The sequence below is a fragment of the Trichoderma aggressivum genome (assembly GCF_033847375.1).
Source record: "Trichoderma aggressivum f. europaeum strain CBS 100526 chromosome Unknown scaffold_014, whole genome shotgun sequence".
NCBI classification, from domain to species: Eukaryota; Fungi; Ascomycota; class Sordariomycetes; order Hypocreales; family Hypocreaceae; genus Trichoderma; species Trichoderma aggressivum.
The window spans coordinates 578,746-605,129 of record NW_026946380.1 but is presented as its reverse complement, the minus strand read 5'-3'; the positions used below and the strand labels follow the sequence as shown (position 1 = coordinate 605,129).

Genomic DNA, 26,384 nt, shown 5'->3' with positions numbered 1-26,384 from the left:
CGGTGGGAAGACGAGACAAGAAATCAGAAAAATGCGCTCCGTCGCGCACCGCGTTGAAGAAGCCAGAGATGGGAACTTTTTGGGATCGTGATGTAACGCTATTGGCTCGCTGGACGACGGGGGTCGAGCAGCTGGGATTCAGGGGTAGGCAGCGCCGAGATGTACCTCTGCAGCCAAATCAGCGCGCGGCGGTACCTGGTGCCTTTCCGCTTAATTAGCCGCAGTGGAAATACGCGGGATTCTCACTAGGGCTCTCGAGTTTAAGTGGCCGGGACGAGGTATCGGACAAGATTTATGGATCTCCAAGTCGGTCCATCTAGCGCTTTTGCTTGGCCAGATCTCCGCCGCGATGCGCCGTATTCGTATTGGCCCTGTGTCGTACTCTTGATCGGAATAACAACCCAGAGTCAGACAATTGGTGCAGAGCGTAAGATTACAGCGGCTTAATACGCGTATCACGACGGGAGGGGTTGCCGTGCGCTGTGGTGAGATTGTCTCAAAACGACACTATCAGGTAATGAGCTGCACTCAAATACGAACAACGTTGACGTGGGAACGCAGGGCTATTTATGTATTCATTTTCGCAAAGGGGCGAATAGAGCAACATGACTCGTTGTGCTCATACCTTGGTCGACAGACGCCAATGCGCTCCGTAGGTAAGCAGGAGGTCTTTGCAAGACGCTCGGTGACTTTAAGGGATTGGCTGGGCAGACTCGGTACCTATTTGCAACACCAAAGATGCGGATCGGCACTCGTACGGCCATGATGAGGCTTCCAGCCGATCTATCACCTAGAGCTCGATAAGAGCCTCGTCTTCTCATTCATGATAGGAAAGATATGATCTGTATGTCTTGTTTATCAGTGGGAGCTTGAGCTTACACGATCCAAAACAAGATACTTTATGCACATTCGCCAGTCAGAATAGGTTTATCATAAAACTCAGCCAATTTTACTTGCCAGATACAATATGGCCTCTACACCGTACTTCTCAATCAAAGAAGATCATGTTTGTTTGTTTGTTTGTTCGCAGTCTTACAACGGCCATAGTGTAGAGACGCCGACTCTCAAGTTATAACGCCTGCCAAAATACAAGAGCCTCTGACTAAGGGTCTATTCAAGCAGCCAATCGGCCAAGAGCAATCCGTTTGCTCCTCTTTCAAAACCAAATCGATGATCTTATTATTCTCAAAGGGAGCGAAAAGATGAAGCCTTCGACCGGAGCGCGGTACGCATAGCGATGTTTCTTTCCCCTCGCAACCTTGCACCAGGTCCAGAAGAAGGATCACGTGCAAGAATCATGTAAATCTCATGGCTGTCAACGAATTCTATCGCGTCTTGCATTGTGTAGGATGTCCTCAATGTTGAGTAGGGACATGTTGTTTTAACCCCAGAATGCCACAGTCTACACACACCCAGTCCAGCTTGACTGGTAGACCAGTGGGCCATGGTAGCATCAGCCTCATTCTTGGACCTATCAACAGCTCATCTCCCTCGGTCATGCAATGCATCTGCAGCTCGTTGCATGACCCAACCACATCTTCCATCTTGTGGAACTAGAGTTGATCGAATGGCGCAGCGTGTACCTATCACTGCTGTGTTTGCAAACCTTGTTCTGTACCTAGTACGACATCTTGAGTTTATATGCCCCTCTCGGCGTCTTCTCTTCAAACCTTGTTAATCAACACAATCACCCGTGAGCCTCCGTGTAAGAAGAGCACTGCACATATTCAGGCCCAATGAGGTGGTGGTGATTAAGAAGTATGCAATCTCGCTGTCTCTTGTCTAAAGCTGTAAATCAATGCCATGTATGAACTCGTATCGCTGTTGGATCCTCATCGACAACGACATCGACATCCCTCAGTAGGCTCATTCCTACTTACACGTCGATTTATTCTTATTGCTAAGCTAGCTTACTTTACTCTAGGTATATTGAAGGTAATAATGGAGAGACGATTGCGCCACCGCAACCGGTCACCGTAATTGCTTACTTCAAGGTTTTTATTATACCTCAACTAATGCATGTGTTACAGGCTTCTGTTATACACGGCTATAACTGCTTAGGTGTTTATAACAGGTTTTGAGCGTTGGCTGGGAGGTGGGAATTGAATCAAACTTTTCGGACGGTGCCTGGTTGGGTGTTGCTAGGTATGGAAGCTCCCACAATATAGAGTGCCACATTCTAAGCCGTCCATGTAATGATGAAAGTAAAAATGTATTTGAGGCACATCTGTATGAGAGGGTCTCAATAATACTAGTACTAGTAGGCATCTCGGGGGGGAAAGGAAAAGGAGGCGTGTAATCATCTTGACATAAGTTTGCAGCGGAATAAGGGATTGTGTGAGATGCTCTGGATAATGTAGTATAAATGAAGAGGTGTTCGATTCATCAACATCAATGTATTGGACGGATGGGTGGCATTGATCAAATCATATCAATATGCACCTACCTAGACCTTCAGGTTATGTCGCTACAGACCAGGTGCTACAGCCTGCCATGTGGCGCGTGCATCCTCTCCTGGTGGTGCTGAAGATACCGCTAACGTGCCTTAATCGATAACGCCCCAGGCCCCCTGCCACCAACTTAATCCAAGGAGGTGGTCATTCGGTCATTATCGTCACTACTGCGCAACGGCAAGAGCTTGCCTCAACCATTCTCTTCCCCACGTGAATCGGCTGCCGCTGTTCGTGGGATTGCTAATTGTTTCTTCGTTTACGGCATCCAATCTCGGCTTCATCACATGCCCTGCGATACTCGTCTGCTCTGCCGTCATTCTGTTTTTTTTTTTTGGGGGGGCAACGAGCCTTGACCGTCCCTCCCTTTTCCGCCTCGGCCTCTGCGGCAGCTACAACGTCGCGTGCAAAACCTCCAACCACACCCGACAATCATCATCCCGCTGGCTGTCTGGTTACGTGACGGGACTGCAACTTGGCTTTGGAATTCCCATTGATCCTTTCTCTTTCCCAGTGGCTCCAGCGTTCGATGATGACCCTCTGGTGGTAAAACTACAAAACCACAAATACATCCACCATCCACCATCCACCATCCCCCAACTTGCCACCTAGCAACTCACATACGACCTCGATTTGCTTCTCCCAACCTCGAGCTATTGGCAAACCGCCATGGCTACCGAACGTAAAGACGAGTCCGTCTCGCCAATGACGAGGACTCCCGACGCTCCCTCTCCAGCAAACGCGGAATCACAGCCCCGATTTCAGCCGCCAAAGTCGAACGATGGCCTGCTGTCCGCAACCCCCAATACGTCAGAGCAGCAGCTGGGCGAAAAAGGCTCCCCCAAAGCAGTCAACGATTATTGGAATGGCGGATTGAGTCATCCTGATCCATTAGCTGCTGGAGAACCAATTCCCAATTCCCAATCACCACCACCATTGGAACGGCGAGATATACCGGCCGGGCTCGATTCCAGTACCCAAGAGACTTTGCAGGCAGATGGAGGACGCACCATCCAGTTTGCTGATCCTGATTTCCAACCCCCGGGATCGGTGCCTTTGGAAGAGCCTGATACGCCAACCCGATCTCGAACAAGCCTCATGTCCAAGATCAAAGCTCTTACAGCCAATCCCGGCTCTCTGACTCCAAAATCTCTAAGTGGACCGACCTTTCCGTCCGAATTCGGCACGCAATCGTTCCCCAACTCTCCTACAGCCTCTAGAGTAACGACCCGAATCCCGGAAGCCCTCAATGAAGAGCAATCTGACGCCGATGCCGATGTCGAGACTGCAGATGAAGCGGCCATACCAAGTGCTGTCAAGAAAAACAAGCGCAAGAGCCGGCGCTTCAAGAAGGGCTCTGTGTCCAATTTCCCAAACCCTAACCGGTTTCCAAGCGACCTGGATGCATTAAGCACATATGATCGCCTGCTGAGGCGCCGGGCAAGCATGCCCGATACGACACAGCCCGATCATGCTGTGTCCGATGGCGAGATTCGTGAGAGACGAAAGCCCTTTAGACGGGGCTATTCCTGGATGAATAATGCAATGAGCCCTCCGGATGAAGATGTAGAAGACCTGGACAACCCTAACGCCGTCGCGCGGCGCAATGGCCATACGCGGCGCATCACTGTCTTCGGTGGTGGTGGAATGTCTGACGGGGATGCGCTGACCCCCAGGAAGCATTTCTTCACGTCAGAGCGAGCTGAGCGAGCCTCTAGTTATGGCGCCCAGAAATGGAAGCAGGTCAAGAGTACACTAAAGCTGCTCCGACAAAAGAAGGAGGATCGTTTTGATTACTACAAATCTGCAGAACTAATGGCCGAGTTGAGAGCCGGTGCCCCTGCTGTTCTAATGCTCGCCAGCATGATTCAGCGGGACGAACACGGGAACAAGAGGATCCCAGTCCTACTGGAGCAGTTGAAGCTCAAGATCAAGGACAGCGCACCCATGCCCGATGATGATAAAGAGCGCCACTGGATATTCACAATCGAGTTGGAGTACGGAAGCGGTCCGAGCCGAATGAACTGGCTGGTCATCAGAACCATCAGGGACATCTACAACCTACACTTCCGGTACAAGTTTGCCTTAAACAACGACAAATACATGCTTGGGAAAGATCTCGGAGGCCGTCCCAAACAGCCCAAGTTCCCCTATTCGGCGTTCCCCTACCTTCGTGGTGCTCGCAACAAGGGAGACGAAAGTGAAGACGATGAACCGGCCGATCAGGCCAGTGGCCGTGGCGAAGAGACTGCTGCTGAGATGACGGCTGCCGAAGATATCGGCGAAGGACCATTCCAGCATTCAAGAAAAAAGTCTCGTGGCAACTTTCTCGGCATGCGGCGAAGATCTACCGGCTTCACCGATGCAGGTGAAATGTCTACGGCTGAGGGCAATACTGGCCTCGATAAAGAGACCCGTAGGCAGCGTTACGTGGAGAAGCAAAGACGAACTCTGGAGAATTATCTCTCCGAGATGATTCGGTGGCTAATGTTTAGGGCTGACAGCAATCGCCTTTGTCGATTCCTTGAGTTGTCGGCCCTGGGTGTTCGTCTCGCTGCCGAAGGAAGTTACCATGGGAAAGAAGGCTACCTTCACCTCCAAATGTCAAAAGGTCTCGATTTCCGCCGTGTTCTGACACCGGCAAAAGTCATTGCTCGACACAGCCGTAAGTGGTTTCTCGTCAGGCAGAGCTACATTGTGTGCGTGGAATCGCCAGAGAACATGAACATTTATGATGTTTATCTCGTCGACACCAAGTTTAGCATCGTTTCTAAGAGGAAGGCATTGAAGAATATTGGCTCCAAGAAGAAGAAGAAGGCCGAAGACGAAATGGATATGGAACCGTCCCCCGAGAAACACCACACACTGAAAATGCGCACATCGGACCGTAAAATTCGACTCTTCTCGCGCTACCAGTCTGTGTTGCGACAGTTTGAGGACTCCATCAACGAGATGCTTAAGCAGACACTCTGGTATCAGAAGAAGCGGTTTGACAGCTTTGCACCGGTTCGGTCTGGCGTGTTTGCCCAGTGGCTGGTCGATGGGCGTGATTACATGTGGAATGTGTCGAGGGCCATCAACATGGCGCGGGACGTCATCTACATTCATGACTGGTGGTTGACCCCCGAGCTCTATATGCGCCGACCTGCGTGTATTAGCCAGAAATGGCGACTGGATCGACTGCTCCAGAAGAAAGCACGAGAAGGTGTCAAGGTTTTTGTGATTGTCTATCGAAATGTCGAAGCGGCCATCCCCATTGATTCTGAATACACCAAACATTCTCTCCTCAATCTTCATCCAAACATCTTTGTTCAGCGATCCCCGAACCAGTTCAAGAAAAACCAGTTCTTCTTTGCCCACCACGAAAAAATATGCATTGTCGATCACGACGTCGCATTCTTGGGTGGTATAGACCTTTGCTTTGGTCGCTGGGACAGCCCGCAACACCCTATTGTCGACGATAAGCCGACGGGATTCGAGCCATCCGAGATGCCCAAGGACTCTGAGCACGTACAGCTGTTCCCCGGAAAAGATTATTCAAACCCGAGAGTCCAAGACTTTTTCAACCTGCACGAGCCGTACGAGGAAATGTACGACCGGGGCAAGGTTCCCAGAATGCCGTGGCACGACATTTCCATGCAGGTCGTCGGACAGCCTGCTCGAGACTTGACTCGCCATTTTGTCCAGCGATGGAACTACCTCCGCCGAGGGCGAAAGCCAACCAGGCCGTTGCCATTCTTGTTGCCACCTCCCGATGCGAAATTTGAAGACCTCGAGGCTCTTGGATTGACAGGCACTTGTGAAGTGCAAATGCTGCGGTCTGCGTCAAACTGGTCTTTGGGGACTGATGACACTGAGTACAGTATCCAAACCGCCTACGTTCACATGATTGAAGAATCCGAACATTTTGTTTACATCGAGAACCAGTTCTTCATTACAAGCACGGAGGCGTATGGCGCCAAGATCGTCAACCGTATCGGAGACGCCCTGGTTGACCGCATCATTCGCGCTCATAAAAATGGTGAAGACTGGAGAAGCGTCATCATCATACCTCTCATGCCCGGCTTCCAGAACACTGTCGATGAACAAGAAGGTACCAGCGTCCGATTGATTGTCATGTGCCAATACCGCAGCATCTGCCGCGGAGAGAACTCCATCTTCGGACGTCTCCGTGCCGCAGGCATCGAGCCCGAGGACTACATTAGCTTTTACTCTCTCCGGCAGTGGGGAGTAATGGGAAATGAGGCTCTTGTAACCGAGCAGCTCTATATCCATGCGAAAGCCATCGTCGTAGACGACAGAATTGCGCTGATTGGTTCTGCGAATATCAACGAGCGGTCCTTGCTTGGCAGCAGAGACTCGGAAGTTGCCGCCATAGTCCGTGACACCGACATGCTGTGGTCCAAAATGGCCGGCAAGCCTTACCGAGTTGGCCGATTTGCCCACACCCTTCGGATGAGGTTGATGCGAGAGCATCTTGGCCTAGACGTGGATGGAATCCTGGAGGAGGAGCGAGAGGCAGAGGAAATGGAAGACGCCGCCTTTGAGCAGGACATGGACGCTATATACGAGGAGGATGCAACGCCTGCCGGCGAAATGTCCAGCCCTAAGAGTGCATCACTGCCTATTAATAACCTTCGTTTGCCAAGCTTCAACCACGATCTTGATCTTGCAACAGTGGAGGCCACCCAGGACCTTGACTCGTCTTCATTGAAAGGAGAAGAGGCCGAAACCGACCCTCGTGTCACTGACAAGGGCCATCAGTTGGACTTGTCGGGGTACGGCCCGGACCACTGGAAGTCGGCAGAAAAGTCAGGCACTGATGAGGGTCGAGATTCTGCTATAGTTGATGGCCGTGAGGTCCTTTTACACGATGGGAAGCGACTCTCAGGGACACACCAGGATCCTCAGTCTCCTAGTTCACGCCGTCACCACACTTCACACCAGGATCATGACGATAAGCCCGGTACCTCGAGCGCACCTCTCCCCCCAGCTAGCAGGAATGGCGCGGATAAGGTTGACCAACCCGGTCTGGCTTCAGGTGCACCAGCGGTGCCCTTGCCCGTCCTTGATGATACAAACATTGGTGGCCCTCCTTCGCATATCGATCCTAAGACAGGCCGTCAAACGAACGAGCCGTTCCATCCGATGGCTGCAGATATCCTGCCCGCTCTCATCGACAAGGACTGTATGCAAGATCCGTTGGATCCTACCTTTGTGGATGAGATCTGGGGTCGGTCTGCGCGCAACAATACAGCGCTCTATCGCAGAGTTTTCCGTTGCATGCCTGATTCCAAAGTGGGCACTTGGGCTGAATATCGTGAATATATGGATTACAGCGTACAGTTCCGTGCTATGATGGAGGGAAAATCTGCCAGTGACGAAACTGAGGCAAGCCGGCAGCGTACTCCTGGCGACGAGGCAGTAGTTGCAAAGCCCAGCGACCAACCTAAGATTCAGCTGCCCGAGGGCGATGCTGACGACGAAAACGAAAAGCCGGATTCACGCGGCAGCAGCGGAGAGGAATTGGCGCTCCGTCCTCCGCCTACTGATGGAGCAACAGACAACCAGAGTTCGTTGGAACCACCCTCACCTGTTTACGCTGCAGGAGAAGTACCGTTCCCTGCAATGGACACTTCTCCATCAAAGCCAGTCTCGCGAAGCAAAAGCAGAGACCGCAGACCGACTTTCTCAACCCTGGAGAAGCCGCCATCCAGGGATACGAATGCCGCTCCTCCTCTGGCGCCAGCTGCTAGTGCACCAGTCAAGCGTCGTCGCCGAGCCACCACTAAGGGGAGCCGTCGTGGACTCTTGATTGAAGAAATGCCGTCGCGTGCCGAGGCCGAGCAGCTCTTGGAGCTGGTACAAGGAAATCTAGTCGAATTCCCATACGATTGGCTGCTTACAGAGGAGCACAATGGTAACTGGGGTTACCCGGTGGATGGGGTGGCTCCTATTACCATTTAGTAAGTGACATGCGTCGAACAATCTACATCTGAAGAGGCCGAGGCTAACTACATTACAGTAATTAATCGATTTTTCTCGCTTTTATTTTCCCGTTTTGCTTCATGGGTCGGTATAGCGAATGATGATGGAGTGGATCATTTTTCATATGTATTTCAGCGGGATAGAGAAGTCATTGCATACAACGGTGAACACTGATTACCGTGGAAAAAGGGGAAACTGAACGCCGTTCAACCCTAGCGTCGCCATTCCTTCGTCTTAGACTTTCATGACCTGTCAAAGGCTCATTCGACTTTGTGCTTTCCTATTGCCGTAATGGACTCATATATAATATTACAAAGCACCTATAATATACAACTGGCACTATTTTTACACACACGATCTGCTGCAAGCCTATTCATGATGATTCTATACCTTTTCGCTCACCCATATCGCGCCACGGCAGCCAGCCCTTATGACGTTTGTCAGTAGCCAATGGGGTTCTGCTTTTCTGGCATCGTTTTCCACCGCGTGATCCAGATGCTCCAGCTCCTCATCTCGTATCCTACGTAGGGTGTCCACCAGCTGCTTGATCTCGCCGCTGACATCGTATCCTTGCGCCTCCCACTCGGCGATCATTTCCAAGATGGAGCGGATCTGCTCGTTGTAGTGATTGCCGATTTCAGTCTCGACGGCCTCGGTACAGGCCATGGCGGCCTCGCGGCCCATGATGGCGGTGGACCAGCCCAGGCCGCTGGCGAGGACGGACCATAGCGGGTAGAGAGCCGTGGGTCGGACACGGTGCTTGTGGATGAGGCTGTTGAAGGTTGAGAAGTGGACGGCCTCTTGGTCGTACATGTGGGCCATCAGGGGACGGAGGTGAGGGTGCTTGCGGACGATGACGGGGCTCTGGGCGGAGTAGATGAGGGTTGCGGCAAGTTCGCCGGCCTGGTTGACTCGGAGCTGGAGCCTTGGTTAGCTGCTGTGAGTATATGCTTGCTGGAGAGAGAAGGCTTACGGCGGAGGAGAGATAGTCGCGCTGCTCTTGGGTGAGAGGCTTGAGCTTCTTTGCAAAGTCGGAGGCTGAGCTCTCGGGAGTCGAAGATGTGGTGGCTCGGAGGACGGCGGTGGTGGAGAGAGGACGAGATGCGGCAGGAATCAAGTGTTTGCAGAAGCTGCTGGCCGGCCTGGCCAGGCGAATTGATGCCATTGTAGATAATTAAAGATTAGGGAGAGAAAAACATTCAAAGAATGTGTGATGATATCGGCCTTTAATTGACTGAGCTCATCGATTGCATCACCAATAAACAGCCGCATCGTTGACTTTTCGAACTCGGACCATGCAAGCATGATGCCGAGCTGCTGCCACGGGGGCTTGCAACCGGTAAGGCTGCCGATTGGCCAGTCAGCATCCGACCCGGACAAATGCTTTTCCGCGTTGAGCCGCTGTCGCGTTAATTGCCAGGCGAAGCGCAATAGCGAGCAGCTTTAGTGGTGGACAGTGGAAATGCTGGCTACGAGCGCTGAATCTCTCTTCTCTCTCTCTCTTCCTCCTCGCTCTATAGTCCCCCCAACGTGCTGTGCGCATCCAGTGCTTCCGAGGCCCAACCGTGTCGATACGCCGCAATCGAATTGGCATCATCTTCATCTTTTTCTCGCTCTGTTATCTATTCTATCGAGGTGTTAAATCGAGTCACCCGCTTGGGACTGAAAGCGCCGTCGCGTTTGCCCTCCCAACTCTGCGACGTCGTTCGGACTTTTCTCGCCACCGCTCTTCCCCCCTGAGAAGCATCTCTAGGCCATTGACGACAGGGGCCACGGCCGATTTTCATCATGGCTGATATCGACGACGAGCTCCTTGCTCTCGCGGGCGGTGACTCGGACGAGGAGGGATCTGTGAGCGCGAGCAGAGAGGCGTCGGCGTCGCCGCCACCAGCCTCTGACGACGAGATGCCCAAGTCACCCGAGACCAAATCGAAGCGGAGGTCAAAGCAGGATGAGTCGGAAGACGAGGGTGAGGCGTAAGTGAATAGTCTCTACCTCTATTGTGCTGCCCCGGCAGCTGGGAGCCGTTTGGAGAACAATAGCTTTTTCCTGGCTCTCAGTTGCTGCTCACATTGGCAAACGCCCCCCTTACTGCCAGTCATCGGACAGTTATTAACGTGCAGCTCTTTCATCTCCTTCTCTCCAGATCCGATGCCCCTTCACACAACTCCTTGGAATCAGCTTCGATGGACGAGTCCGACTCTGATACCGAGCCTGCGCACGGCGCGAGCCGTTCTACCACTGCCCCGGCTGCCAACGACGATGACAAGTATCCTGTTGACGGCATGTTTATGAGCGAGGCCGAAAAGGCTGAGATCATGGCCATGCGAGAAGTAGAGCGCGAGCAGATTATTGCGGATCGAATCTCTGAGATAGAGCGTCAGCGTCAGAATCGCCTGCTACGACAAATGGTCAACAACGTCGAGATTGAGGAGCGCAAGCAGGTCAAGAAGAAGCGTAGCGCTGATACCGAGCTCGAGGATGGCGCTCGTAGAGCATCGAGACCGAAGACGGGCAAAGGCAGCGAATCGGCGATTGATTCCCTTCGCAGGGCGCGCGCCGAGAAGCAGAGGCGGCAGGAGGACCGAGAAAGGCGGAGAGACGGCATGTCGCCGCATGGCCGCGAGTCGAGAGAGCCGGAGGAGAGCGATGACGAGTTTGGACAGTCGCGCAATCGCTCGCCGGAGAAGGCTGCTGCTAGGGAGCTGCCGCCAGCGGAGCTTCGCGATTTCGACCGAGTCCGCCTTGGCCGCAACGAGTTTGCGCAGGTGTGCTCTACTCCTGGTTTCGAGTCGGCCATTACGGGGTGCTACATCCGCATCGCTCTTGGGGCCCACCCCGAAACCGGCATTGAGCAATATCGCATGGCATTGATTAAAGGTAAAGTCATATGGTCCCGATGCCATCTGTTTGCTACAAGTGCTAATGATTTCTTGTAGGATTTACAACCGGCAGACCATACGCTCTAAACGGCCCCCAAGGCTCGTTTGTCACTGATCAATACGTCAAGGCCACCCACGGCAAGGCCGTCAAGGAGTTTCCCTTTATTGCGGCGTCAGGTGGCCAATTCACAGAGGTATGATCTTTCCGGTTTACCCCCTTTTCTCATGTGTGAAGAAGTGTGCTGACAGTCTCGACTTGCAGGGTGAACTGAATCGGTACAAAGTGACATGTCACAATGATGGCGTCACATTACCTACAAAAGATTACCTTGTAGACAAGATTGACGATATCAATGCGTTGATCAATCACAAATGGACGAACGAAGAGATCAAGGCTAGGCTGGCAAAGCGCAACGAGCTTCGTAAACGATTCGATCCACAGGAACGCCAACGACTTGCCAACCTTGCCGAGGAAGCCGCCCAACGAGGCGATGACCAAAGGGCCGAGGAGCTACAGGAAGAGCTGGAAAAGCTCGGCAGAGAGCGCCTTGCTTTCAAAACCAGCTTGGGCCCATCCAAAAACCCAGAGGCCACCAAGGCGTCGTCAGAACAAGACAGGCTGGCGGAGCGTAACCGAGAGAATCGCCGACTGAACCAAGAAGCAGTCCGAAAGGCTCAGCTGAAAGAAAAGGCGAAGGCGCGAGAAATCGAGATGGCGCTCAAGCGCGGAGAGGTGATTTCCGAAGACTACTCGCGACGACTTCGAACAAAGGCCAAGTTTGTGCACGACGTCAACGAAAAGGTTGGCGAGAAGCCCGAGGCTCCAAAGGACGGCGCGGGCGCAGCGACCAACGGGACGAAGGGCCCTTCATCATCCCAGATGCTGCCGCACCTGGCCAAGCTGCAAGAGAAGCACTATTCGGAAACCAAGGGCCTGCCGACCATTCACAAGCCCATCATGGATGACGACGTTATCGGGGCGCTGGATCTGGAAATTGACGTAGAAATTTGAGCTGCGCTTCCTTCGCTTAAGCTGGCTAGGCTCTCTTGATTCATGTTTTAAACCCACTCTTGATTCTATTTTCTTTTTCTTTTAATTTTACCTGGTATTGCCCCTTTTTATTTGATGAGGTGTTGATACATGAGGGGGAAAAAGGGAGAAGCGGGTTAGTGGAAAAGAGCGGCGGGCATATTTGGAGTTGAACGGAACGGAATGGAATGGAATGGAATTTCAATATCTTTTTTTTCAGCGCGATTGCAGGCATCACCCTTTTTGCTGCCAAGTGAGAGGAGGATTGTGAGTGAAGAAGCTTTTAATCACGAGTTGAAGCTTCTCAAGGGAAAGACAAACGGAGGAGGTGCAGGCATATATAGACAAGAACAAAGGTAGATGGTATATTCCTAACTCTGGAGGACTTTAAAAAATTGATGTGCTGTTCCGTTATGCCTTGCGTTTATCTATGTGTTCTGATATGAGTGTGCAGTCTAATGATCATTAAGGATCTGAACCAAAAAAAAACAAGAGGGGCAAAAAAGGAGAGATGTAATTCGTTTCTAACAGCAGGCCAACCCAAATCCGCTTGAACAAAAAAGAAAAAAAAAGATTCAGAGAAAAAACTGATATGAGGCTTTCTCTAAACGCTTCAAGTCTGGAAATTCTTGAAAAAGCCAACGTCGAACTTATCCACCCTGCCCTGAAGGCGCCTATACCAGAAGAAGCTGGTGGCGAAGACGTTGATGAAGAGGATGCCGCAGGTGGTGCCGAGGCCGGAGGTGAGCGAGCCGAGGACGACGCCGAGGTTGGGGCGGCGGGTGACGGCGGAGGAGGACTTGTCGGTCTTGCCGTCGAGGTCGTCTTCGACGCGGGAGCAGACGTGGAGGAAGAGCCTTGGGTCGTCGGTGATGACGCCGTCGATGAGGACGGGGGAAGGGGCTGGAGTTGGAGAGGAGTCGAGTTTGGGGTCTGCCGAGAGGGAAGAAGCCGAGGACGAGGACGGGGTTGAGGACGATGTAGGAGGAGGAGGAGGAGGAGGAGGAGTGCTGGGGATGTTTCTGCGGATGCACCACTCCATCCACTTTGGGCTGTTGACGGTCCAGGCGAAGACGGGCCGTGTGGCGGATTTGGCCTTGGAGAGGAACCAGCCGCCGAGGGGCCCGACGAGGAGGAGCTGGAACATGTTGTAGCCGAGGTTGGGGATGGGGAGGAAGTGGCGGGAGTAGAAGAGGGAGGTCGAGATGTGGGCGAGGGGGAAGCCGGGGAGGAAGGCGAGGGCGGCTTTCATGAACGTGGCCTGCGTGTGGATGTATTGTTAGTTTCTGGTGATGATGAGATGGTGGACAAAGAGAGACAACTTACGTTCCAGCATCCGAGAACGATGCGTTCGTCCCATGGCGTCGCGGACGATACCTCTGTAAGGGCACAGGCGACGGCTCGCAGCAGATCCTCGGGCTTGTCGTCGATCTAGACAAGGATTTTCGACGATGTCAGACAGATGGTTCTTACTTTTCTGGTTTCGTTTCGATTTCCACGCGCCTCACTCACCTTGATGTCCAGCAAGACCCAAATCTTGTCCGTCTCCGGCCCAGATACGAGATACTCGAGCAAGTCCACCAGCCGAGGCAGCGGCTCATGGGGTTCCTTGAGGGTGCGAAGGCTGGAGAGGTAGGACCAGGTGCAGTCTTTGATGAGGAGATCGACGCCGAAGCATCGTTTGAGCGAAGGGTCCTATGAAGATGAATTTTCATTTATACATTAGCCGTTTCACACACACTCTCTCTTTGGGTGGTTCATCTCATTCAACTTCATCATGGACAATCAACTCACATGTGACAGCACCACGACGCCGTCCTTGGAAAGATGCACGTCCGTCTCCAGCGCATGCGCGCCCACCTCGACGGCGGCCCGGAACGCCGCCATGCTGTTCTCGGGGAACGAAGCCTTGAAGCCTCGGTGGGCGATGGTTTGCGGGATGAAGCGCGAGGGGTCACGCCGCGAGACGATTGCAGAGGCCCATTTCGCAGCTACAAAGTGAAGAACAAGTTAGTTTTTCTTTCTTTTTTTTTTTGTCCGGGAAAAAGGGTTCGATGTGTGAATAGTTACACTCGAAACCTCGGTTGTTTGTTTGTTTGCTTGTTTCAAAGGAATAGAAGGAAATGAGAAAGTACGTACCTTTGGGGGCGGTGATGCCGTGGTGAAAGCGACTCATCAGAGGCTGCCTTTGCGAAGCGGTCATTTTCCAAGAAAAAAAGAATTCTATACTCTCAGTATTTCTATCCTTCTCCTATTCAAGCTTTTGATGAAAAAGAAGCAGGAAAAAACAAAGAGGAACAAGATAAAAAAGCCAATGGCGTCCTTGTGCTTGGTCAAATGGCCACTTCTCTTCTTTGGATGGGGGGGCGCGAGACTTTTGATGGAGGGCTGCTTGTGTTCGTCACGCCGCGTTGGATTGGGCGGATATAAGTCTAGGTGAAGTCCGTAGTCCGTTGACCGCCCTGGTTCGCTGTGTGTTGTGTGTGTGAGTGGCCGGCTATTTTATTCTTCTCTTGTCTTTTTTTTTTACTGGCATGAGGCTATTTTATCGGTGTGTTTCAACCAGTAACTAACAAGTTGATGAAGAAAGAAAGAAAGAATGAAAGAGCAGAAGAAACAGAACGAGAGAAAAAGGGTGCCTCTCATCTCGTTTTTGTATCGCAACTACACATCACATCTCTCGGTATCCATCCATCATCTCACCATTGGTATCTGCAAGCTACCAGTCTAACGTAGGTATCAAAGCTGAACTGTTATTGACTCAGACCACGACAAAGTATAAACACAAAAAAGTCAAATCAAATCTCGCATACCTCAACTTGTACAAGTCTCATGAGGCCACTCCTCCATATCATCAGCCTGCCTCGCATGACCCTCTTTCCCCCTGACATGGTGCCCGTCGCCACCTTTTTTTCTTTCTTTTTTCTTCTTTTGATAGCCACCTCATGTACTCCGTAATACGCATACTATTGATTGATACCCGTTGACGTGTGAGCCGTGATAAGCACCTTGTTTGCGGGAAGCGTAAATCCCAAGCCTGCCGAATGGATCCGCGCCAGGTGCCATCATAAGCGCCAGGCCATTCCATTACATGGCCAAGTGCATGTGGCAAACAATTCCATCTCATCTCCAGAACAAGAGCTACGTTACAAGGCTGTGTGGACACTCTCCCAACTCCCAACTCCCCCAATCACCCTGTCACCTCCCTGCACAGCCGCTGCGAGTCACCGGCTTCCAGCAGCCGTTTTAGGGCTCCGCCGGCCGAGGGTCAGATGGGAGGGTCCCTCTCATCCACTATCGAGTTCGAGTCGGGTCTAGACATTGCGCAACGTGCCGAAAGTTGCTAAACAAGATCGTGGCCGGGCTTGATGGTCAGCTCCGTCGCCTTATTCCCAATCCAGCATGGAATGAGTTTTCAACGCATCAGGGCAAACTGGTTTTTTTTGCATGTCAAGGATTAATGGATATTAATATCAACATCAATCAATCAATGCCGTATCGCTGGTGGGTATTCCCTTGATATGCCGCATGGTTAGTGTTAGTGCTTGGACCATTTATAGCACCAAGATAAGATGCCGTCCAATACCTGAGTCGAGTTCAAATCTCACACTGGTGATGCTGATGCTGCTTGTTCGATAAAAGGACCGCGTGTTTTGGAAATATCATGTAATGGAAATATTCAAAACTATCATCTCCATCCATCCATCCATCCATTTCACCAATGGCAGGTAATCCCTCATATCCCCGTGGCAGCCTTGTAGCCACTTTTGGTCTCCGAGTCATAGCAGGCAGGGGGAAAAAAATCAAAAAAGATACACAAAAAAGCCCTCAACATATATCGCTCCGCCATGTGCGCCGTCCCAACATAAAAGTATGTATCAAAAAACGTTACATCGATAAGCAGCATATTCCAGACGAAAACCGAAGCGTCTCGCATCGCCATCACATCACACCATAGCGCCTAAAAAAACACGTCATTATTCACAGAGACAGCCCGTGCAGCCCGTTTGTTGAATATCCGTCGCCGTTGTGGTAGTTGACCCCCTGCAGCTGCTTTCCGTAATCCATGTTTCCCAGGCTCAGCCCCAGTTCCGAAGGCGACACTTCTTCTCCTGAGCTGAGGCTCTCGTCGCTCATGCTGAGCACGCTCTGCGGCGGCGCAGGGTTGTTGCCGAATTCACCAATGTTGAAGTTGCTCAGGTCCCATGAATCTGGCGACCACTCGCTGCCCGTCGAGTGTCCCGCCATGGCAGCTTCGATGCTGGCGCCTCCGTAAATCACGTCATACACATTGTTCATTCCGCTGTCCATGGATCCGACCAGCGCCTCCCAGTCGGCACCAGTCATGTTGGGCGTCTTGGCTGACTGTCCGTTGTTCATAAAGTTCTGGCCGTTGGTCTGCATCCCAACCGTCTGTGCCGGCATGCTGGTTGGGGGAGATGTGGCGTGTTTGTTTGGGAAAGGAGTGTCATTGAGTGAAAGGTAGTCTAGATTCTGCCTTGCTTGCGCGTTCGGGGAAAGCCTAGACATCCGCGACGCCGAGTGCTGGCGTTCCTGTCGGTGGCCATCAAATGATTGACGAGACGACACCGGTTGAACCTCTCCGTTGGAGCCTTGGAGGCCCGCCATGTTGCCCATCCAGCGCTTGTCTTGGTGCCGCGTCAGGTCGGTCTCGCTCGCTGAAGTCTGGAATTGGCCCAGTGGCGGAGAGTTTTGTTGCTTGGGATAGCTCGTCGGGGGTGACGCGCGGCGGGAGCCGGCCGCCACCGACGGCTTGCGGACGTGCTTGTTCATCGCCGCTGGCCCTGATGGGTCGGTGACGGTGATGAGCACGCTCGCGGCTCGTTCCAAATCCACGAATCCAGGCGACTTGTTCTTGCGAAGAGTCTGAAGGACGTCGTTGACTAGCCGCTCATCCTCGCGCAACAGCTTGCTGTCACGCTTCAGATCAATAGCCTGGTAGAGAAGAGTAAGGGCGCACACGGCGAGAAGATCGCACTTGTTCATGCAGAAGGAAAACGACATGCTTCTCTCCTCGAGAAGCTGTGAGATTTGGATAATGTGCTTGCTGGACTCGCTGATGGAAATCAGCGCAGGCGCAGCCTTGGGCCCGAGGTTCGAGCCAACGACGGGGCGATAGATGAGGGTGCGAATATAATAATATGTGAGTGCCTAGTGCGCCGCTTTTGTTAGTGCCTTCGCATCTCTAGTATACATCAATCTTCGCACTTACCAGTAGAGGTGACCGGCTGCCAGTGACATCTCGCGACGGCTTGCCCTGAGCAAAGTTGAGTCTCAGATGAGCCGGCAGATCATCGTACCAGCCGTCTAATTCGGCCTCAAAGGCACCAATCTGCTGTAGCGACAAGTCGTAGCTTGCTGCCGCAGGGTACACCCTATCCAGGACACGAGCGAGGATGCGGGTTGCCCTAAACAGAGCCAGGGCGCTGGAGATGCGCGTGTACTCTCCCGGCAGTGTGGGCTGGAACCCCTTCTCCGTCACGTATTCATCGTCAGTGTCGGATGGATACTCGGCTTGGACATCCTCTTCCTTCAGCAGCTTGGGAAGGCCGGTAATGGCAGCCGTCATGGTGTCCAGGGCATACAGTGTCCAAAAGACCTTTTTTCTAGTCTCGAGAGTCAAGGCACCAAAGGAGAAGCGCTTCTGGCTTTGGTGCAGGCCTAGCCGGTGAGACAGGCCCACGGCGATGCATTTATAGTGCTGGAGACGACGATAGTCGGCTCGGACGGTGCAGTACAGCAGAGCCAGCACAAGACATTGTAATGTGTTCATGGTGTTTTCCAGCATCAGGGACTCCAGGGCTTTCGTCCATTGGTGCTCGCAGGCAGCAACTTGCTGGATGTCTGGAGCCTCTGACGAGAGGCCCGCGAGAGAGAAGACGAGATGGAGCTGGGCAAGCTTGTAGTTGCACTTGACTCTCTCTGGGTCGTTGACAAACTCCTCGTAGATACGGAGGAAGGTGGGCTTATGTAGAACGGGGAAGAGAGGGGCCCATTCTTGGAAGAAGACATTGACACATCTGTCTGAAAAGAGCCGAGGGGGGACCCTTGATGGCTGCTCCGGCATCTTGGCAACGAGTGGAGTGCAGCCTTGGATATGCAAGAAGGCATCTGGGGTAAAGTCACTGCAAGGCTTGCCGCTGTCTTGCATCTTACGCTTGAGAGAGGCTACACAGAAACGACGTCAGAAACTTGGTCATGGGCTTTGGGGAAGCAAGATCGCCGTGCGTCCGCGCATTGTGCGCGCGCGGGTTGGATGAACGTGGGGCAGCTAAAGTATGACATACCGATAAAGGCGCGCCCACTGGATGAGCCCATAAAGTATGAGTCGGAATTCTCGACGCCGAGAAGCAATTGTGTAGCTTGGACTCGGAAGGTGTCTTCTTTGATGGTGGGCGAGTCTTTGGCGGAATCTGGCGATACCGGAGTGGCCATGGATGTGACTGAAGGCCTCCGCCGTGGTCCGTTATGAATGTTGCCGTGCATCGTCGAGAGCATGTCGATTTTCTCATCCTTCTCGTCCAGCAAGTCCTTGAGCTCGCGGACCTCTGCCTCGAGCGCACGAACCCGCTCCTCCAGAGACTCTGTGTATCCGCGCGGAAAGGCACGCCGGCTCAGCTTGTCGCTTGTGCGGCACTCGAAGCCAACCGAGGAGCATTGCGAACATGTCGGCCGGACGCCATCGCAGCGGATCTTTTTGCTGCGACACCGGTCACAGGCTTGGGCGATGCGACTCTGGGCGCTGTTGCCCACCTTGATGACTTTCATAGGCAGGATGCCCGGCATTGTGGCGATTGCGATCCGAGCGTCGACTGGAAAAGGGAGATGAAGATTCGGCGGTGTTGGTCAAGGCGTTGTTTTATGCGAGCGAAGGTGCTGATTGGGGCTTTCTTCGCCCACCAGCCGTGGTTCGGCGCAACAGATGGCGAGACAGCGTGGGCAAGTATCGACGTTGCCACGGCTTGGTTTCCAAGAGGCGCGAAGATGTCGCAATACCAATGAGAGTCGTTGTCGCGTTCGATAATGACAAGTACGAGTACTCGGGTCGTCAGCTGGAGAAGTAATGCAAGTACAGCAGAGAGTGAAGAATATTGTGGGGGGTGTGGAAGGATGGAAGGGAAAGGGAAATGGAAGAGCGAGCCCAGGACAAGAGAATGGCGAAGTGGAGCCTAAAAGGACGTGGACGTGGACGTGGAAAGGAGCGCTGCAACATCAGTGGAAGTTCGCACAGCACAGCGCAGCGCAGGCAATTAAATCCCGGGGAAGGGGATTGGCTAGTGCGCAAACCTTCTGACCAAGGCGCTGCCTCTAGGTACTGCTACTATACTAGCTCTAGGCTCTAGCACCCTGTACTACTACCAAGGTAGCGCCGCTGGCTGGGTGCGCAGGTACGGCTGGGCTGGGTGCCAGGCAGGGCGCCGCCAAGTCCCCTGGGTGTCAGTGCTGCATACGTCCAGCGCCCGGGAGGTACGGACCCGGTACCTGCCGCAGCCGGCTGCAAAGTGGTTGCAACCACCGCATCCTCGCCTGGAGATGGCCTCAATCCTCTCAACCCACTCGACGGTATCTCTCCTCTGCCTTGCCGTCGGAATCCCTTGGTCCCCCCTTTGCTCTTTTTGCTCGCATGAAAAAAAGCACCCAAATTGCTGATGCACGCCGCACGCCCTAATAGGCACCGCGCCGCTGTGACTGGACAGAGCCGGGCCAGCCTGCTCCACCCGCCGTCTTTCGTTGGGGCTGTCATCAGTCCCGGGCTTGACGTAGGTCGTTTCCAGGTGTCTTTTTTCTTTTCTGCACTGCGCTGGCTCACTAGTCGCCCCCCTGGTAGGCCACGAGATGCGAGGGTCGCCCACACCCCCGGCTCTGCCTGTACTGTACAGTACATGCATGCCTTAGCCATGACTCTCTCGATCTACTAATCCATGGCCGTGACCAGGACCATATCCATATCCAGTTGCTGGCACGGAGTAGGTACCTGGGCTCGTATGTGCTAGCTCACCAAGGGTTTGCCTTCTAGCACTTGCACGGGAACGATGCTAGCGACTGGCTGCTCCGGCAGATGGACGACATACCCTGCGCAAACATCGTTGCTCGTACGTGTACCTACTCTACGACGTGAGGCTCGCTGGCTGAAGGAATTGAACCCTGACCCAGCATCGCGACATTTTAGCCCGACCGCCGTACTCGCATCCATACCCACATGGGCCGTCCGTCCAGTCGAGGGCTGGCCGATGTACGGGGCCTGACGGGGGATGCAGGTCGAGCGAGCGCAGTCAGAAAAATGCAACCCATTGTCCCAACAACGTCCATGTCCTCCTCGACACCTTGACGCTGCAGTCTTACCAGCCCACGCAAGGGCCCTCGAGCTCTAGAACGGATTCCAAGTCTTTGCCAGATAGCTAGCGCCGAAGAAATCTCGACTCATGGCCTGATTTACCCCAGATTTCCCGCGGTTTGCCCCCCTAAGGCGCACATAGTGCGGGGTGGGAAAAGCCGGGGAGCAAGCTCCTCTCACCTCTCGCACTCGTACTGTGCTGCTTTTGACATTTCGGCCAACAAGAACGGGAGATGGGAGCGGGCTTAAGAAACTACGAAGGACGTGGTGGCGTTTGTCCAACGGCCACTGTTTCATGCCACTGTGAGGATACATGTCCTGATGTCCTGGGTACCGAATGCAGGTTTTTGATTAGGGTACTGCTGCAGCGGTTTTCGCCTTCGCCTCATCCTCCATAACGTGACCTCTTCAAGGGGCCATTTCGACAACGTGATGATGCTATCGCCTGTCTATCTATTTGTACGCACGCGAGAAAAAAACGGCAGCACCGGAATCAGCACAGATGGATTCACCAAGCATCTCACTTCAATGGAATCGGCGTAGATTTATCCACCGACTGGCAGCGGACACTCGCCGGCAGCCTCGGACCCTTGCCTGGGATACCGTCAGCTTGCTTCTCTGCCCCAGCTCGGGCCACGCGACACCGAAATGAACGGACGTGAAGAATACCTAGTTGACTCAATGCAGCCTAGGAGAGCGTGTTTGAGCCATGCAACTCTTCGGTTCTAGCATTTAGCTGTGAGGTGCCGCGTTCTCTCTGATCCTGCAGCCATCTTGCCTAGGCCACAAAAAGCCCTGGCTTAATCACTCACACCCGGGACACACTCATCCTCCCACTTCCCATGCGTTCAGCATACCCGATCATCACCAGATGGGAGACTTTTAGTGCTCGTCGGCACATCTATTATCCTTCATGGCATTGATTAGCACTTGTTTCCCCGTATTTTGTGCCAAGACCGAGGTGCTAGTGGCATTCGTTTGCCCCAACTCAAGGTTCGAAGCGTCAGCCACGCTCGAAATGGTGGCATGGAAGGAAGAACTTGAAGTTTAAAATCATCCCAGCGTCTTTGTCATGTCATACAGACAAACACAACGGAAGATGACCACGATATGAAATCCATTCAATCTTTTGGGATCAAACATCTCCAGATATCAGACGGCTCTCCAGTTCTATTCAACATGTTCATGACCGAGACCTGGTTGCCCAAATCTACAAGGCCGTTGAGCATTCACTTACACTGCATTGATCGCATGTTCAACCCGCGTTTTAGTTCCGTTTCAGTCAATAGCTCAGCGCTAGCTTGTCGAGCGGAATCACGATACAAATTCGACTGGAAAAGCGTCAAAGGGCCAACAAGCAATAGTTGCCCTCTTTCTCACTGCCTCTCCCTGTCGGGTCAAGCCGGCGCAAACATCTCCCTGATCAATCGTCGATCCCCACGCTAGAGTTTATATCAGCGCGTCCCCGGCTGTTCATCCCACGCCGCCAGGCTATTTCGGCCGCTTAGCTGAAATCGTCGTCTTCATTGGCTGCTGGCTCAGACGCTTGCTCGTTTTGGGCATCTTCCATAGACCCGAGATATGTCACTACGCCTGCGTCCAGAAGCAGCCTTGCTTTCTGTGATATTACGTGGTCGCATTAGCATTTATCCACGACTTTGTGGTTGAAACTGAGGACTTGGTCTTGTTCGGGAATAGCCATCTGCCGCCGTCTGGCTGGACCCCGGACCATCGGAATCCCATGGACCAGGGAAGCGTGCCTCAAAACCACCAAAAGAGAGAGAGGGACAGGGCAGGGAAAAAAAGAAAAATATCGTACCTCGTTTTCTAGCGCCTCCGCCACACCTTGCAGGACCTGGGTTTCAAGATCTCTCAAAGTCTCAGCCGCTAGCATGCACTCCGCACGCGGCTGATTTGCTGCTTGTGGTTGCTCCGTTACCCCGTACGAGAGTCCGGAGGAGATTCTGTCCAGCTGCATCGCAACCCGCTCCTCCAGAACGGCTACAGCTCGAAGCTTAAACACTTGGTACAGGTCGTGGCTCTGCACAAGCGATTCAAGATCGTCAGTTTGGTCCGTAATATCTTCGTCTTGCCAAAGAAGCTTCAGTTGGCGCTCCCCTGACGTGTCTTGCGCTATGCGGAAAGCGAGACCATCTTCCTCATTGAGAACTAGCAAGTATAGGAAAGGGCTGTTCCACTGGACGCCTTGCTCTGTCAGAGATAGCCGAACCGTGGGGGGTCCATTGTAAACGCGGAGTTTGGCTCTTCCTAGAGGGTCGTCGGGTAACGGAGCGACGTGTAGTGCCAGTTCCCTAACAGAGGGGTCATGGTCGATGAAGCCGTAGCTAAACAGCATCTCGGCTGGTGACTTTGTCTTTCCATATGAGATGGTAATCTCTTCACCTGATAATACCCTTGACCCTGAACTTGGAAGTAGTACCACATCGCCGTCAGAACTTTCATCGTAGTACGCAGAATGGGTCTGTGAGTGGTTCGCCATATCCAGTCCAGGTACCATGGCATGGCCGGCTCGAGGAAGCTCCAAACATCGTGAGCGATACCAGGCATCGGCTAGGATCCAATCCTCCACCTTTGCAGTGTCCCAGAAAAGATCATACCAAAAGGGTATCTTTGATGCTTGCTCGCTAATCTCATCATATTCGTGTGAAAGCGCAGATAGCTTGGCACTCAACGCTGCCTGTGTGGTATGATTGTCAGTACATCATTGCATGACTGCTGCGGCTTCATGCATTGAGAGCGGCATTTGGGTGTCAACATAGGAAAATCCCCGATAGGTTGATATCGAAGTAGATGGGGGATGTCAATTTACCTCAAGAGATGTGCCTTTGAGTAGTTGTCTCTCGTCATTCGTCCACATGGTGGGGATGGGGATGTATTGAGGCAAGAACTTGATATACTCGGTCCACGGCGTTGAAGCAAATAATCTGGCATTTGAAGAAGCTTCTTTTGATTGGATAATGTGAGTCAAAAGATACAGCATGATATCGCCCCTGGTGCTCTCTCCAGATATTAGCATCGTCGTCGTCTTGTGGACTCTGCCACGGATGAGCTCTGATACCTACTTGGTGCCCAGCAACATCGAGCAGCTGCTTGAAATTCCGATCAACCTTGGCATATTCCTCTACTGTTTCTGCAGATAAAACAGGATCCCGAGGTATTCGAATGATCGCTTGTGAGCTCGGAGCATCATGGCCCGCATCCGTGAGATCATGTTTGGCAACAAGGCCGAGGCCTCTGCCCTCAATGTTGCGTATTTCTGCGTTTGCAAAATCTACATTGTTCAGGGCAGCCCAGGCTGGGAAAGCCTCGATGGGTAACTGCGAACGCGCCATATCACAATGTGAGATATCTTGAGAGGTTTGCTTGAGCGAGGAAAGATCAGGCGTTGGTGATGATCTGCTTTGTTGGAGATGAAACTCAATCGTCCGTTATACAAGCTGCTTAGTATGGAAGTATCTTGAAGTAAATGAGCTTGGAGGGGCTAGTATCGGCAGATTGGAAGTACATATATCTTGGTGTAAATCTTTACTACCAATAGGTAACTGTCTTATCAGCGCGACATCAGAAGCAGCCATGCTTACCACTTGGATACATTGAACGACATCAGAAGCAGCCGGCTCGTCACAAGCGTCGCCCACTTTGCGCCAACTTTTTGCATATTGCCGATCCGATTTTTTTTTTTTAAATCTTTTTTTGCGATATCATATCTGCCATCTTTCCCACAGTCTCCCTACGCATTCCGGCTCTTCTCATCATTAATAGATTCATTGCCATTAGCTTCTCTACTTTCCAATTCAATAATATCATTGTATTCTATCATCTTCATTCACATCCTCCCAGTCGAGATTTCGCGCGCGCCCCGCCATGCCTCGCGATCCCCTCATCGGGCTGGTAGGCAAGCCCTCTGCCGGCAAGAGCAGCACGCTCAACAGCTTGACAGATGCTTCCTCTAAAGTTGGTCAGTAGCCTCATTCATTTGCCCATCTATTAAACCGAGAAATGAAGCAAAGAGAACAGCAAAGAGACGAGCCGTCGCTCATCTGGCGGTGGATGCTTATACTAAGGCTAACATCCATTGGTGCAGGCAACTTCCCGTGAATAGTCGCCCACCTTACCCCATTCCCACTAGAATAAAAGCTCGCGAAGCTGACTTGGACATACTCTTTTGTTCCTGTTCGACAGATTTACCACCATTGATCCTCAGCGAGCGATAGGATACCTTCAGATCGACTGCGCCTGCGCGCGCTTCCAGCTATCAGACAGATGCAAGCCCAACTACGGATCTTGCGTCGACGGCCGACGATCCGTACCGATCGAGCTTCTAGATGTCGCAGGATTAGTCCCTGGTGCGCATCAAGGCCGCGGCCTGGGAAACAAATTCTTGGACGATCTACGACATGCCGATGCGCTTATTCACGTCGTTGATGCGTCCGGAACGGTCGATGCGGAGGGCAAGGAGACGAGAGGCTACGATCCTTCGGTCGATATCGCCTGGCTGCGCAGCGAGGTTGTTGCATGGATCCTGGGCAACCTGATGCAGAAATGGGGAGGCATCAGGCGGCGGCATATCGCGGTCAAGGCGACGGCCGTCGAGACATTACAAAACCAGTTTTCCGGTTACGGATCCACAACCGTAACGGTGCAGCGGACAATAGATCGATCAGGCGTGAAGGAGCCGCTGGAGGAGTGGTCAGACGAAACGATTGAACACATTGTCAACTGCTTCATCGACGAAAAGTTCCCGACGGTTATAGCGCTAAACAAGATCGATCATCCCGACGCAGATAAGAACATTGCCAAGATTGCCAAGATGCAGGACCCTAATGCGGTTGTGCTCTGTTCGGCCATTTCAGAAATCTTTCTGAGGAAAATGGCGAAGCAAGGATACATCAAATACGTGGAGGGTAGCGAATTTGTCGATACGAGAGAGGATCTCATCGAGCAAGGTGACCCTACAGGCGGCGGCCTCAAAGAACTTGACGAAAAGAACCGAAATCGGATAGAAAATCTAAAGGATATGGTGCTCTACCGCTTTGGATCGACTGGAGTCGTACAGGTGCTGTCCAAGGCAGCTGAGCTGCTCGGCTTGGTACCCGTTTTCCCCGTCCGAAACACGACGACGTTTAGCTCTGGAGCGTCCGAATCCAAATTTGTCTTTAGAGATTGCGTATTGGTGAAGAAGGGGTTGACAGTGGGTGACGTTGCTCGGAAAGTGATGGGCGATGCGCCGATTGCGTTTGTGGAAGGAGTTGGAAACATGAGGGTATCTGAAGATGATGTCGTTGCCGTGGGGAAGAATGATGTGAGCTTAATACACTATCGGCCGCTCTGAGAGAGATAGTTACTGACAGATGCACTCCAGGTATTATCATTCAAGGTTGGGCGGACATGATGGAAGCAACGAAGCTTTATGATATGAGTATTGCATCGCCTTGTAGCATGCGTCGTAAATAGAAGAAACTTGTGATATCCATCCTCTGCTCATGACCGGCTTGTCGTAACTGGAGTATCCAACATGCTATCTGAGTAGATTTTATCGAAGCCATTGATGGCGGATTGTGAATTTATGTTTCAAGGATCTTCAAATACTGCCTATGCAAGCAGAGGACAGAAAAACCAAGACTGGGAAGATTACAAACACCCACGCGTTAAGTTAA

General features: G+C 52.5%; 7 protein-coding genes across 7 annotated transcripts; 3 read left to right on the top strand and 4 right to left on the bottom strand.

Moving 5' to 3' along the window:
- Window positions 1–3,119: 3,119 nt before the first annotated feature.
- On the top strand, window positions 3,120–8,417 carry Triagg1_4578 (uncharacterized protein; the record flags this gene model as incomplete). Its single annotated transcript, XM_062898996.1, has 1 exon — window positions 3,120–8,417. One exon carries the CDS (start codon window positions 3,120–3,122, stop codon window positions 8,415–8,417), a length of 5,298 nt encoding a protein of 1,765 aa, XP_062756595.1.
- Window positions 8,418–8,822: 405 nt separating this feature from the next.
- Triagg1_4577 (uncharacterized protein) lies at window positions 8,823–9,603 on the bottom strand (the record flags this gene model as incomplete). The annotated part of the gene is made up of 2 exons (XM_062898995.1): window positions 8,823–9,356; window positions 9,412–9,603. 2 exons carry the CDS (start codon window positions 9,601–9,603, stop codon window positions 8,823–8,825), a joined length of 726 nt encoding a protein of 241 aa, XP_062756594.1.
- Window positions 9,604–10,226: 623 nt separating this feature from the next.
- On the top strand, window positions 10,227–12,332 carry Triagg1_4576 (uncharacterized protein; the record flags this gene model as incomplete). Its single annotated transcript, XM_062898994.1, has 4 exons — window positions 10,227–10,414; window positions 10,585–11,318; window positions 11,378–11,514; window positions 11,583–12,332. 4 exons carry the CDS (start codon window positions 10,227–10,229, stop codon window positions 12,330–12,332), a joined length of 1,809 nt encoding a protein of 602 aa, XP_062756593.1.
- Window positions 12,333–12,963: 631 nt separating this feature from the next.
- On the bottom strand, window positions 12,964–14,553 carry Triagg1_4575 (uncharacterized protein; the record flags this gene model as incomplete). Its single annotated transcript, XM_062898993.1, has 5 exons — window positions 12,964–13,611; window positions 13,677–13,781; window positions 13,863–14,045; window positions 14,145–14,341; window positions 14,490–14,553. 5 exons carry the CDS (start codon window positions 14,551–14,553, stop codon window positions 12,964–12,966), a joined length of 1,197 nt encoding a protein of 398 aa, XP_062756592.1.
- A 1,778-nt stretch (window positions 14,554–16,331) lies between these two features.
- Window positions 16,332–19,157, bottom strand: Triagg1_4574 (transcriptional regulator family: Fungal Specific TF; the record flags this gene model as incomplete). Its single annotated transcript, XM_062898992.1, has 3 exons — window positions 16,332–17,522; window positions 17,584–18,539; window positions 18,659–19,157. The coding sequence occupies 3 exons, from the start codon at window positions 19,155–19,157 to the stop codon at window positions 16,332–16,334; spliced, it is 2,646 nt and encodes an 881-aa protein (XP_062756591.1).
- A 3,053-nt stretch (window positions 19,158–22,210) lies between these two features.
- Triagg1_4573 (uncharacterized protein) lies at window positions 22,211–24,059 on the bottom strand (the record flags this gene model as incomplete). The annotated part of the gene is made up of 4 exons (XM_062898991.1): window positions 22,211–22,324; window positions 22,526–23,404; window positions 23,537–23,725; window positions 23,790–24,059. The coding sequence occupies 4 exons, from the start codon at window positions 24,057–24,059 to the stop codon at window positions 22,211–22,213; spliced, it is 1,452 nt and encodes a 483-aa protein (XP_062756590.1).
- Window positions 24,060–24,591: 532 nt separating this feature from the next.
- On the top strand, window positions 24,592–26,059 carry Triagg1_4572 (uncharacterized protein; the record flags this gene model as incomplete). The annotated part of the gene is made up of 3 exons (XM_062898990.1): window positions 24,592–24,685; window positions 24,812–24,821; window positions 24,910–26,059. The coding sequence occupies 3 exons, from the start codon at window positions 24,592–24,594 to the stop codon at window positions 26,057–26,059; spliced, it is 1,254 nt and encodes a 417-aa protein (XP_062756589.1).
- Window positions 26,060–26,384: the final 325 nt, after the last annotated feature.